The following is a 13,817-nucleotide window of genomic DNA, read 5'->3' as shown; positions in this document are numbered from 1 at the left end:
CGGTGCCCGGCGTTGCGGCGGCCCCGCTCATCTCCCCCCAGGCGGCTACGGCGCTTGGCAGGAGCGGGCGGCCCGCGACCCCGCCGCTTTCTGGGCGGAGGCGGCGCGAGGGGCGCTGCGCTGGGACAGCCCCTTCCACACGGCCCGCGAGGCCGCCCCGGCCGGTGCCGGAGCCCGCTGGTTTCTGGGCGGCCGCCTCAACGTGTCGGGTAAGGATCCCGCGGCCGCGTATCCCTACCCTCGCGCCACGGTGGCCGCCCTGGCGGCGGCGGCCGTTCTCCGCCCGGGCTGTCCAAGTGCTCCCGGTGACGTTGGGCGCTCGAGCCTCTTTCTAGGGTAGAAAACAAGGCATCTGGGTCAGCGGCAGAGTTGATCGAGGGTGGCGTTCAGTGCTGTGTGGAGAAAGTCTTGGCGGCGATGTGAAACAGTCGGAAATGAGAAAGTTGCGTCCCCAATCGGACGCGGGAACCCAGCGCTGGGCTGAGGGGCTGCAGTGCGCCGCTTTCCTCAGGAACCCCACCTGAGAGACCACACTGCAGCTCACGCTCTGGTGTGGAGGGAACAGAACGGGACAGTACGGGTCATGATGCTGTCACACTCAAAGCACACTCCTGAGACGCAAGGAACTGAAGCCAGCACTAGAAACAGTTAAATTTCTTCAAGACCTGCTTCTTTTCAGCGGTTCCAATGGAAGGCTGAGTGTGAAGGGAGCTGGAGGCCGGTCTCTCTTTTTCCTCGCACCTAGCTTGGTGGTGGGGTCTTTCCATGGGGATGTGTATTTGTATATTTTTTAACTTTGTTCCCTAGGAGAGTGCTTGAATGAGTAGACTGTAGTTCAGTGGTGCAGAAAATTTAACATTGACAGCCAGCCACCTCGCTTTAGAATAGAGGAGCAAACACTGGATGGCTGGAGACCCGCAGGGAGGGCTCCTGGCAGTGGATCCCAAAGGAGTGGAGGGGTTGGCACTGCTTCCAGCACCCAGCAGTGGGAGGGAAGTGAGATTTTAGCCAGGCATCTTTTCAGTTATTCCTGTTGGAAGGAAAGTCCTGGCTGAGCAATGAGACTTTTGGGGATTCGCTGTTTCCTTCTTAGGATGGGATCAGCACCTTCTTCTGGGTCCCATGTGAGTCAAGTGTCTGATGATCATATAGTCATAGTAGGCTGGGAAGGATCTTAAAGCCCATGCAGCTCCAACCCCCAGCTTTGAGCAGGGCTGCCCCCCACCAGCTCAGGCTGCCCAGGGCCCCATCCAACCTGGCCTTGAGGGCCTCCAGAGATGGGGCACCACAGCTTCTCTGGACAGCAGTGCCAGTGACTTACTGCCCTCCGAATGAAAAATTTCCTCGTAGTTAAACCTCTCCTCTTTAAGTTTAAAGCCACCCCCCCTTGCCCTATCACTATCCATGCAAAAACTCTGTCCCTCTCCTGCTTATAAACTCCCCTCCAGTACTGGCAGGCTGCAGTGTGGTCTCCCCAAAGCCTTCTCCAGGCTGACCAAGCCCAGCTCCCTCAGCCTATCTTCACAGGAGAGGTGCTCCAGCCCTCTGAGCGTCTCTGTGTTGCTCCTCTGGACCCGTCCCAACAGCTTCACGTCCTTCTTGTGCTGGGGGCCCCAGGCCTGGATGCAGTACTCCAGGTGAGGCCTCATGATCTCTTGATCTGAGTAGAGAAAACATAGACAGCACTTCAAGTCCCCGATTCAGAGCATCCTGCATTCCTGTCTCCAGGTATAGCTGGATTGCAGGTGGATACGTGTTCTACTGCTTTCTACTTGGGGGACCTTGCAGTGAGAACTGGAGAAGCGTGGGATTCAGCCCTTCTGGCTTTCAGTGTAATTCCTGGCCAGGAAAAGAACCCAACAAGTTTTCGCACTCCCAAGCCATCGTGTTCTCAGGAGCACATCTCATCAAAATGAAATGTTTCTGTGTGCTTTTCCACACATTGTCAAGGAGGTGAGGAAACGTCTGGAGAAACCATTAGAGGATAGCAGCAGGAGACAGGTCACAAAGTTCTATTTTGCAAAATGAGTGAAAGCACTTGTATGGTCTGGAAGGAAATAATAGCATTTGGCCCTGTTTCACCTGTCAGCTTTTGCTGGGCAAAGCGCTACAACTCTCGCTGGGCTTGGTTGGGGCTCGCTATAACAGAAACACTCACTGACAGCTCATAGAGCTGCTCACAGGTAGGAAATGCTGCTTGGGAAACGAATCCCTTTGAATGCATTTTACTGTAATGCAGTGCAGTACCTATGGGTATTGCTGCCATGGGAATGGAGGTGGGATTTGCTAAAGGTCTCAGAACAACCTGCAGCAGAGCTGATTTCCTATGGATGTGTGACAGAGGAAAGCAGTGTGTAGCAGCTGAAGGCATTCCTGATGAAAGCTTTTGTCTTCCTGTGTTGTATTAAGATGACATAAGGAATGATTTTATCTCCTTTGTTTCTTTGGTATTGGTGCAGGAATTTATATTAAAAAGTAAAAGACTTTAAACAACTGAGGGGCTTTTTTTTCCATATTTTTTATGATTAGCAGTTGTTCTTGTAGTGAAACATGCTGAATTCTGGCAGAAATGTATCTTCTGTTCGCCTTCAGGGGCTCGTTTTCGCAGAGCTGTAGATCAGCTGTGATCTCAGAACAGCAGAAGCAGGCTCCTGGGCTGCAGTTTGCTTAAACTTTACAAATGTTGACAGAACAATAGGCAGCTTTCATTGCACCTAGTTCATCTGGAAAAATAAAATCCTTTCCCACCAGTATTAATATCTCCAGGAAATATGCTCTGAAACTCAGCATTTTCTTCAGGGCTTTTTCTGAATTACACAGCAGTGCGCCTGAGTGGTTTTTAATAATTGTCTCTTGAAAAATCCTAACTGCCTTCATGAGAATATAATGAAGTACATAATTGTCACTTAAGCTTGGAATTAGTACTTTAGAAGTCTAATTTCTAAACAGTGGGCATATTGCTGCTGAATACACAGGCGAGTTTCCTGAGTGCGTTCTGTAGAAGTTTCCTTATGGTGGGTGCTGTCTGTCAGCTCACCCAAACATCTCACATGCTGTTCAGAAGCCAGTCTGCACTTCATATTGTAGGTGGTGTAGCACGCAGCTTGTGACGGTCCATCTTTCCCAGATGCCTAGTGATGTGTAGATGTCTGTGCTCCATGAGTTTACACAAGTTCGTTAAGTTTTAGATACTTTCAGTTAATGGAGATTCAGCTCCTTCAGTTATAAATGTTTTGCCTGCGTGATTAATAGAAAATTCAAATGATGCAGTGCTACAAATGCAAGCTAGAGAAGACAAGTCTGTCAGACTGATGTAGTGAATTGCTGCTCTGAGGAGGAAAACCATCAGAAGAGTGTCTTGTCCTTGTGCTTTGTTTAAACCTCTGTTTTCTTACAGTAAATTGCTTGGACCAACATGTTGAAAAGACTCCAAACAGAGTGGCTTTGATATGGGAGAGAGATGAGCCTGGAACTGCAGTGCACGTCACATACAGGTACAGCACCTTCTCACAATGCTTTACAATGCCTGGCAGTGTGGTGGGACTGGGAGAGGAGTTGGTTCTCTGAAACTGGACCTCTGTGAAATTCTGCATTCTTCCAATGTACTCCAGCACGTGGAACATGCAGCCAGGGCGTTGCTGTCAGCTTAGAATATCATGATGAGATAGCTTCTGAAAAATGGAGGCACGTTCCCTGCTAGAAATGATACTCTTTCTTGGTTTCTTCGTGGGGAGGGCTCCCTGTTCTTAGAGTCCTACGTAGTGAATAAACATCTGGGAGGGTAAGAGATACAGCGGATTACTGTAAAATTCAGATTCGGATCTGGCATCATCTTTTGTTTATTCTGTTAATCAGGTTTGACAGTAGGTTCCCTCTCTCTGAGTGGGAGCTTTTAGAACAGAAAAACTTGTTCTTCGTTTCCTTGGCTTTTGTCTCATCTTCCTGTTTTTGCTTAGTAGAGTGTCATGGAAAAAGTTCTGTGAGCAGTTTTCAGTTTCAGAACAGCAGCAGGTGTATTGGTGCAAATAATGTCTTGTGTTGTTGATCAGTAGCACGATCAATAGTTGATCAATAGCATCCAGTCCTTGCTGGAGGGGATTCTAAGTTCTCTGTTTTCTTCTTCCACATCCCCAGCGCAGTTTAGAGTAATCTTGAGGCTGCTGCAAGTGGTATCAACTTGTAATTGCTGCTATTGTTTGTAAAGGTTGCTGGAAAATGTCAGACTTCAAGCATATTTCTCTTCTCCCTGCTATGTCACCTCAATTAGGAGACAGACCTTCCTGCAAAAATGCCTTTTACATCATCTGTCCCTACGGTCAGATGTTTCCCAGACTTGTATGTTCCTCAGTGCCTGTTTCAGGGAGCTAGATGTTTGATCTGCTAGATCAGAAAGCAGAAGAGACTTAGAAAGTCCCAGGATCTGATTCCTCTACAAGATGTTCTGCAGCATGTCGATAGTTGGGATTTGTGGAACTTTTTGACTATAAATAGCTCCAGTTGTCTGGTTCCCTTTCAGCATTTATCAAAGCTCCTGAAAGCATGATGCATTAGAGTGAAGAAGTTAGTCAGCAGAGAGAAATGGGTGTGCAAATAGCTTTGAGAGGTTAGTGCGCCATACAACTTGTAACCAACTGAGTAACTTTGCTAAAACTTTGAGTTTTGTTTTTGGCATTCTGGTGGTATAAAGTGAGATGGAATCTGGGGTTTCTCCTAGAGTGTGAGGTGGTGTGTGTACTTCTACAGCTCTCTTCATGTCTCATGTCTGCAAATGGGAGTATACTGGGGTGGGAATTGGGTGTGTTGTGTTGTGATTAACTTAGAAGAGTGGCCCATCAGATAGCTGAGCCTCATACAAGGCAACTCCAGCCTCCCCCTTAGGCTGCTCTAGGTCCTCAAACTGTCTTCTCAGGATCTCCAGAAGAGTGGGAAACATTTTCTGAAAAGCAGCAGAACCATTTTTCTCTTGGCCCACGGCATTCAAAAAATGAATTTGAAGGAAAGCATATTTTCAGCCTGTGGATTTGTGATTGCAGTGGCTTAAAGACAAGTATCTCACTTTTTGCAGTAACATCTTGGTTTAGGTGGAAGTTTTTTGAGGGAAAGCATGTCAGAAAATGAGTTGGAACTGTGGTGCCAGTTCAGTAATCTTGAGTGAATTTTCTGTGGCAAAGTGAGCTCTGCACATTAGCCCCAGCATGAAAATGGGATGAAAAGAGTGCTAGATATCAGTAGTTCCTGATTACTGATATCTGTAGCAGAGAAAGTATAGCCCTTTCCTTAGGATTAGGGTGCACTGTTAATGGGAGAACAGCCCTGCATGGGGAAAGTGAAGACTTTAATTTGGCCTGTCTTACATGCCAGCTTTGGGGAAGGTCTCAGAATCTGTGGGAGGTGCCCACAGCTTAAGCATTGTGAAGTACAAAGATCTAGTTTGTTGTTACCTGTTTTGCAAAGCTTGCTGTTATGAGCTTCTCCTCCTTATAGATACACCCTGGGAGGCCTGAGGAAAGGTGCAGCTCTTTGCATGGATGCTCTCCCTTCTCCGTGGAGCTTTCAGGAGCAAGAAAACAACTGATTGTTGGCCCTGTTCCCAGCACAGGCTGCAAAGAAAGCAAGCTGTTGTGCAGGAAAAGGGCTGGAACAGGCTTCCTCCTCTACGAGTAAGGGAAAGGCTTACACCAGCCAGGCCTTCAATATGCATTGGTGAGAAATGTAGCTAGGCTGCAGGGTGCTGTCCCAGCTCACTCATTGTAAGGAGGGATAAAGGCCTCTGTCCTTACATCCCCACTAACTGCCTTGTATGCAGTGAGCAAAGAGCTCAAAGATCTGGGGCTGTGCTGTGCGTCAGTGTATGTCTTTATGCATGATTGTTGGCAAAGTGGGTTGTGTTTATGCAACTGAGTTTAAGGCCTCTTTGCTACAATAGGAATTCAAACATGTCCTTATTGGCAAAGATACACAAAGCCTTGGGCAAAACATTTCAGTTTTATTGAAATGGTGATTGCTGTTCCTGCAAGCTCAGTTGTGATGAATCCATCTCTTCTGTTTAAAGCCTCTGCTATAAAACTGAATTACTCCTTTGGAGAGCCCTCCTGACTCCTTGTCATTTGCCAAGCGTATACCAGGGTGGCCCCAGAGGGCAAGGCTGACTGGCTGGAGGGTTCCTAGTTCCCAGAGCAGCCTCAGCACCTCTCTCCTGCAGCAGGGAGGCTCAGATAGCAGCTTTCACCAACCACCACCAGTGCTTGATGCATCCCAGATGCTTGAGACGTGATTAAGTGGCATGAGAGCAGCAAGCTGCTTAGGTCACTGGCTCACACCATTATTGTAAATGATCTTTTTCCACTGGTGAGCTTTGCCCCGTCATTCCGGCTGTTGCAACTCATCTGTTTTTTCCTCTCTGGATTTCATTTTCTATCTAGTTGGAACCCATGTAAGTTTTAGGTTTTGAATGGGACGGTGGGAGACTTGCTTTTTTATAGCTTTGTGCCAACAGGGCACGTGTTTCTCCTGAGGGTGGGTGGGTGCAGTTAGCAAAGTGGGGACAAATCATGCCCTTTTTTATCAAGTGATCTGGCTAACCAACCATGAAGTTATTGGTAGGACAGTGGCAAAGTAGCACTTAACCCGCATCAGTGTGCTGCTGTGAGTGGAGAACTGAACTGATTGGCGAAGGGTCCAACCTAGCTCGGAGTGTTTTCTCCTGCTTTGTGGATGTTGCCAGGACCCAGGAGCTTTTAAACCTTGCAGAGGAGTTCCTGAAGGCGCTTCTGAGCCTGGGTTTTAAAGTGCACTATATTATCAAATGAGTTATATAAGCAGGCAGAGTTCACTGCTGGAGCTGCTAGGTCATAGCCCCTGTAAGCTTAACAACAGGGAATGTTAAAAGACAGTAGCTGAAGCTATGCCAGACCTCTCCCTCTCTGGTACGTTTTTTCTCTCCTGTGTTCCTTATTTGCCACAGTACACACAATGTATGGTGGCTACTTGTGAGCAAGTATTCGCAGCACTACAAAATCCTTAGTTGTATGCCCAAGAGAGAGAACTAATGAAGTAAGCATCCTGCTAGTTAGATGAATACCTTTATCAACTAGATCATAACTTTATCAGGTTGTTCAAGGCAGTGCAATGAGTTACAGAAGAGTTGTACTAGTTGCAGAGAGTTGCAGAGTTGGAGTGGGGGCACAGTCATCTGAACAAGATTTGGCATTATGAGTATGGGTATTTCCAAAGGCAGCAATGGAAAGAAGTGGGCAGCAGTATGCATTAGCCAACCTGTTCTTGCAAAGAGATGTAGGCTGGATCTCAACAGAAGGGTTCTTATTTACAAAAGAGCTCATTCTGGTGCCAAAAACGTTGCAGGCAGAGGAAATGTTTGAAATAGAATCATAGAATAGTTTGGGTTGGAAGGCACTTGTAAGATCACCTAGTTCCAACCCCCTGCTATAGACAGGGACACCTCCCACTAGACCAGGCTGCTCAAAGCCCCATGCAGCCTGGCCTTGAATGCTTCCAGGGAGGGGGCATCCACAGCCTCTCTGGGCAACCTGTTCCAGTGTCTCACCACCCTCACAGTAAAGAATTTCTTCCTAATACCTAGTCTAAATCTACCCTCTTCCAGTTTTAAATAACTTCCCTTCATCCTGTCACTACGTGCCCTTGTAGAAACTCCCTCCCCAGCTTTCTTATACTGGAAGGCCGCTATAAGGTCCAGCTGGAGCCTTCTCATCTCCAGGCTGAAGAACACCAGATCTTTCAGCCTGTCCTCATAGGGCAGGTGCTGCAGCCCTCTGATCATCTTTGTGACCCTCCTCTGGACCCACTCCAACAACTCCACGTCCTTCTTGTGTTGGGGGCCCCAGAACTGGACGCCGTACTCCGAGTCTCACAAGAGCAGAGTAGACAGGCAGAATCACCTCCCTCAACCTGCTGGTCACACTTCTCTTGATGCATCCCTGGATATAGTTGGCTTTGTGGGCTGCAAGTGCACATTGCCAACTCATGCTGAAACACACAATGTGAAGTAGGGAGAGGAAAGCAGAAGCTGAGGTGCCAGAAATGAGGGTCTCAGGTAGCTTTTCAACATGTGACAATGTGCTGAGGAGGAATGATTGGATGTCTTCGTTAGCTACATCCCGGCTATGCCTTTAATAGGCACCGATATGGGGGTTCCTCAACCAGAGATGAAGTGGTTGAAACTGTGTTAGGGATTACAGTGGGGATGGCAGTTGGAAGCCATGTGCGTATTACCAGGCTATGTAGTGTAGGAGGTGTTTCTCACTGACAGCAAACTGTTTCCTTTCTTTCCAATATTGCTTCGGCTTTCCAAGTTGAACTTTCAGATGAACCTTTTGGCAAAAAAATGAACGCATATTTTCACTGTTTACCAAGAAATGAGGAATATGGAGCATTCAACTGAGATGCTGTTCACAGAAATTGAGTGAGGAGTGAGTAGATTTGTGCATCATTCTTTTGGCCAGAACACTGACCCAGGAGGAAGAGATGGGGTTTGCTTGCAGGGGAATTGAACCTACGTCTCAAATGGCAGCATCCTTGGCACCATGATCATGAGGTATAGAAGCAGGCTTTGAACTCGGCTGTTCCACAGTAATTCATACAGAGCAATACAAAGGAGGTGAGATGAGGCTGTTGGGCTGAGAGTTGCCCAGACTTCCTTTTAAAACTAAAAGTTGAATCTATTTGGTACATTTGACCCGAGTTTTCAAATAGTTTCAGCCTGATCCAAACTATAGTTCCATGTAATGAACTGGTGACTCAAGAAGTACTCAACCCAGCCTTGGGACTAAGAAACCAGAGAACATGGCTTGTGTCAGATCTATTAACTTAAACAGGCACTGTCAAAGCCCATACGCAGCATTGGCTATACTAGGAAGATGTCTAGAATTACAGAATCACAGGATGGTTTGGGTTGGAAGGGACCTTAAAGCCCACCCAGTCCCAACTCCCTGCCACGGACAGGGCTGCCCTCCACCAGCTCAGGGTGCCCAGGGTCCCATCCAGCCTGGTCTTGAATGCCTCCAGGGATGGGCCACCACAGCTTCTCTGGACAACCTATTCCAGTGACTTACTGCCCTCTGAATAAACATCTTATATCCTAAACCATCTAACTTAAATATCCTAACATGTAACCGAAATCTCCCCTCTTTTAGTTTTAAGCCATTCCCCCTTGTTCTGTTGCTATCAGACCATGTAAAAAGTCAGTCTCCCTCCTGTTTATAAGCTCCCTGTAAGTACTGGAATGGCACAATGAGGTCTCCTCAGAGCCTTCTCTTCTCCAGGGTAAACAAGCAGGAAGGCTGCTTCCCAAAGAAGGTCTTGATGCAATATTTTGGATGTAAAAAGAACTAGCTTCCTTTGTTTAGAAAGCCACGGATTGTTTTGCTGAACTGAAAGTTACTATCAGATTTCTTGGAAAAATGTTTCTGCCAGGCAGGCGTCTCTAAAATGTGCCAGAGGACTGCCATGTGTCTGTCACTGAAGGGGTTTTACTGGAGTCTTTGTTCCAGACATTGAGCAATGGGCTTGGAAATACAGGCGCCACTGTATGTGGGGAGGGATGTGAGAGAAATATAGTCTGGTATTTTCCAAACAGGGTTATCATGAAGATCAGAGAGGAGTGCTGCATCTGTTAGGTGAAGCAGGGCTCCTGGCCTGACCAGTGATCTGCTGGTGTTGCCGGAGGGCCAGTCTTGCAGACACTGCGCTGAGAAGCAATGCTGTGACAGCTGAGGAGATGCTTGTGCAAAATGTGATGAGCCTTTGGAGGAAAGCACTGTTAACACTCAAAATCTTGTCTATGGACATAAAGAAGCCTTACGTACAGAGAGCCAAGAGTTTATTCTTAGGATAATTGAAACATTAACAGTCTAATTGTATTAGTCTAGACGTAATTACTTCAGAGAAAGATAGAGGAGATGCTGTGTGTTTCCCTGACACCACTTTTGCCCAGCTCCAAGTCTACATTTCTGCTGCTGATCACTGATCTTGTTCCCAGCGGTGCCAGCCTGCGCTCTGGCTCTTGCCACCCCATGCTTGTCATATCCCATGTGCCCATATCTCAAGGCCTCTGTTACCATACCAGCCCTCTATTTCTCTATGTTAGTACCATAAAACCATAAAAAGATAAAGAAACATAAATAAGCCGTAGTTGCTTGGTGAACTAGAAGAGCTGCTTGCTGTTCAGCTAATTCACGTGAAGCAAGGCTGCCAGAGCAAACCTGGCAAGCTTAATTCCTGAGGTCTTGCAAATCATGAGTCAGAGGTGAACCAGGAGGGCAGCTTTGCAGCGGGGTGGTCATTGCTGAGGGAGTTCTGTGCAACCCAGCCTCTCCCTGCTCACGTGTCCTGCTGGCACATGCTCTGCAGAACTCTTGTGCGTGGTGCTTAAAGCCTGCAGTGTATCTCCTGTACCTTGAGCATGTGTGTCACTGAGGTAAGAGAATTTCCCTCCATATGTCATAATTTTCACCTTCCCTGCTCATGTTCGTTAATGCATCTTCCATCTCCTGGCTTGTTGTCTGTGCTTTGTCTTAAAGGCTCCCTTTCTTGGTACACTGTTTTCCTGCGCAAGCAGGAGCTGCCTCAGCTCCTGGCTCCCAACTGGTTGCTCATTCCCCTGTCTCAGCTCCACCCTGATGCTTTATCAAGCAGAGTTCCCTGCATATGGAGTCCTGCTGCCCTTGCTCTTTAAGATCAGCTCATGCAGAGGAGCAGTGGACATTGTGCATTAACTGACTTTACAGTTTCTCAGCTTTCTCTGCTAAGAGGGGCTGGGTACTTCCTTCTATTGCAGCATGTTTCCTTCTCCAGCAGTTTGCTCTGCTGAGCCCCTCCCGATTGCACCTAGGCCTGCATTCAGGCAGCTGGCCCTCCATGGGGCCCTCTGTTTGCGCAGCTTCTTGGTCAGCCTCCTGCATCTCTGCTGTCTGCCTCTGTGCAGAGAACAGAAATCCTTTTGAAAGCATTGCTTGGGACGTTGCTGTGCTTGCTTACCTCATGCTTTGAAGAAGTAGCACACAGCTGCTCCAAGCTTGTTGACTACCTATGTCCATCACTGGTGGCAAAGGCCAAGCCTTTTTAGAGTAGAGGCTTTCACTCTAGGACTGTGCTTGCTCTGTCCTTCCTTTGTACCCCATAGAATCATTCAAGTTGGAAGGGACCTTTAAAGGTCATCTAGTCTAACTCCTCTGCAATGAACAGAGGCATCTTGCAGAAGCTAATCAAGGATGCATTGTCTTGCACTGTGCCGTAGGCTCCAAGGTGACAGTGCCTAGTTCTGTTCAGCAGCTGGTTTGTGTTTTGGATAGATGTCCTGTGCTTCCAACACACCCATAGGGCTTGGGTGGGAGGCCACTCCTTTCTTGTGCACAGGCTGGTCATGTTGGATGTCATTGCCACTGCTTTTCTGCCAAATGGGGCAGTGCTGGATATCAGAATTGCTCTTGGCCTTTTGTGGGATGGAGTGATCTCAGTACCAAGCTGGGTAGCAGCAGCATGTGAGAAGGACAAAGGCAGTTTCCTCCTGCTCAGTTCAGTTATCTGGAATGAGGTGGGTCTCTTCCACCCAATTCTGCAGGGCACTGTCCATGTAGGGTGCTTGTTCCATCTTGAAATGTGCCTAGGGTCAGTACTGGAAAAGTGTAACCTGCCCACATTTAGTAATTGCCTGCCCTTAGAGAGGAAAAAGTGCATGAAGGAATGAGGAACTCCAGCATAGGATTGTTGACACAGCATTTCTGCTAACGCCCATTGTTGAGCTGGAGGCGAAGTCAGGATTGCTGCTGTAGGAGCCAGAAGACACAACTGGTATTCTGGGATTTGCAGGTTTCTTTGATGGAGGTCTTAGCTTCACTATCTCTTTGCCTTTGTGTCCGTTCCTTCATGTGTTGCACCTCCAAAGGAGCAAAGAAAAACGTGACCTTCCTTTGTGCTCTGAAAGGCACAAAGGATGAGGCAAAACAGATAGATCTGGGGATAAAGACTTGACCTTTATTGTCTATCAGCATGTTCATACATTCTCATTAAGCAAATGTTAAATTTGGGTTAATAATTAAAAAATAAAGAGAGTTTCTGCTGTCGTGATCACCAAGCCCAGAATAAGCAAGTGAACCTCTGAGTTGTTCAGAAAGGACACCCTAGCCTGAGCTCTTTCATGTTTCTGTTCAGGAGAAAGAGGCTGCAGCTCTAAAAGCACTTCTCTATGTTCTGTTACAGATTAGTGGTTTTTATTTTGCTTTCTCACGATTTCCTATCTGGGGCTTATTGTACTTCCTGTTCCCCACAGCAGAAATGCTCAGTTTCGTTTTCTCTCTTTAATATTTATGGCTGCTGATGTTTTCCTCTAACACAGCATCAGATGAATTCTGGACAAGAGAATGTGACCTTTTATGACAAGGCCCAGAACCAAATGTTGTGGATGAGAATTTATTATTGCCTGGAGTAGATCAATTCAGGAACTTAGCAAAAGCAAGCAAAATAAATACAGCTTAGCAGGCTGTGTCCTTAGGTAGGTAGTAAGGCTGTGCATGCTCGTGAAGCTCTTGGAAAGAGATACTGAATGTGGTACTTTGGAGTTACACTGATCTCTAGTTGTAAGAGATGAGGATGAAACTTGGGGTAAACTCCATATCACCTTTCTATAAGGTTGCCATCGCTCTGTTGTGGCAGCTGTTGCTAGCTGCTACGGGAGATAGGTACTGCGTGGTATGAACCCTAGCACTGAGCATGTCTGTCGCCTCTCTGAGTTACTGTGCTTCAGGAGGGATCTATTTATGGAATGCTACAAGAATAGTCTTAACGTAAATAACACAAAGTGCTGTGGCTGGGATTCAAGGCTCATTTTCCTCATCCTCCGAAGGACAATTGTGGGTGGTATCTCTTCAGCTATCACTGTATCTGTCTTTGTTTATGGCTGTGTTGCTTCACTGCCCCTGCAATGCAAATAAGGTTTTATCCTTAGGTTAGCCTCAGCCCATGTTTTCTTTAATGACATTTCCAAAGTGGATCTCTTGGGCTGTGCCCATTTCCTACATGCATTGATTTTAAAAAAGAAATGATTTTTGACTGACCAGAACAACATTTCATTTTATTTCCAGCTTACCCACCAGCTGAAAACTGTTTGCTTGCTTGCTTGTTTGTCACAGCTATGACCAATTCTGGAAGATAAGGATACATTGTGAGGTTCATGCTTTACAGTTTATGTGGGTATGGGGACCCCCAAATATATTTACTTGCTACAGTTTTTACAGCCCCTGGTTTGCAGACCTCCAAGCATCTGCAGGTGACAGGTTGTAGACGGTTGTGCTCGGGAGTAGAAGCTCTTTCTCCCCTCTGAAGCTCAGTGAGTTCCTGGACCCAGAGGACAGCTTTTCCTGGTATACTCTGGGAGTCGTCTTCTTGGAGCTGGTAGCTGGCACCAGGCAGTGCTCCTCACCTTGCACTGCACCCTGCCCTTCCCTGGCTTCTGGGAGTCCTGCTACAGACACACAGAGTTGTTCAGTTCATGACAGTGTCTGCATTCCAGGTGAGCCTGCAATTGTGTTATCTCCATGCAGACATCAGACAAAATGCACAAACAAGTCCTTGTCCACAAACTGCATTTTTGTTACACAGAGGAATGTTTCTGCTGTTAAGTTAGTGGGTTGCAGTGGCAAACACTGTGAATTGAGCTTTTGTTCCTGTTCTCAATGTTCCGAGTTTCTTTTTGTGAGAAGCTGCTGTGGTTTTACTCTTGAGAGGGCAATTTCCAAGCTCTGCTAGACAGTTCCGCTTGGTGGTATGGCAGGGTGAGACAACAA

The 13,817-nt window shown here is 47.1% G+C and overlaps 1 protein-coding gene across 1 annotated transcript in view; it reads left to right on the top strand.

The window, feature by feature from the left end:
* Nucleotides 1-13,817, top strand: part of ACSS1 (acyl-CoA synthetase short-chain family member 1) — a 34,308-nt gene that overhangs the window by 531 nt on the left and 19,960 nt on the right. The window contains exons 2-3 of the mRNA XM_021390259.1: nt 3-209; nt 3,398-3,494. Coding sequence (XP_021245934.1) covers nt 3-209; nt 3,398-3,494 — 304 coding nt within the window. The remainder of the gene's footprint in view (nt 1-2; nt 210-3,397; nt 3,495-13,817) is intronic.

This window comes from Numida meleagris, chromosome 3, assembly GCF_002078875.1.
Source record: "Numida meleagris isolate 19003 breed g44 Domestic line chromosome 3, NumMel1.0, whole genome shotgun sequence".
NCBI lineage: Eukaryota > Metazoa > Chordata > Aves > Galliformes > Numididae > Numida > Numida meleagris.
This window is presented reverse-complemented; position numbering and strand designations above follow the sequence as displayed.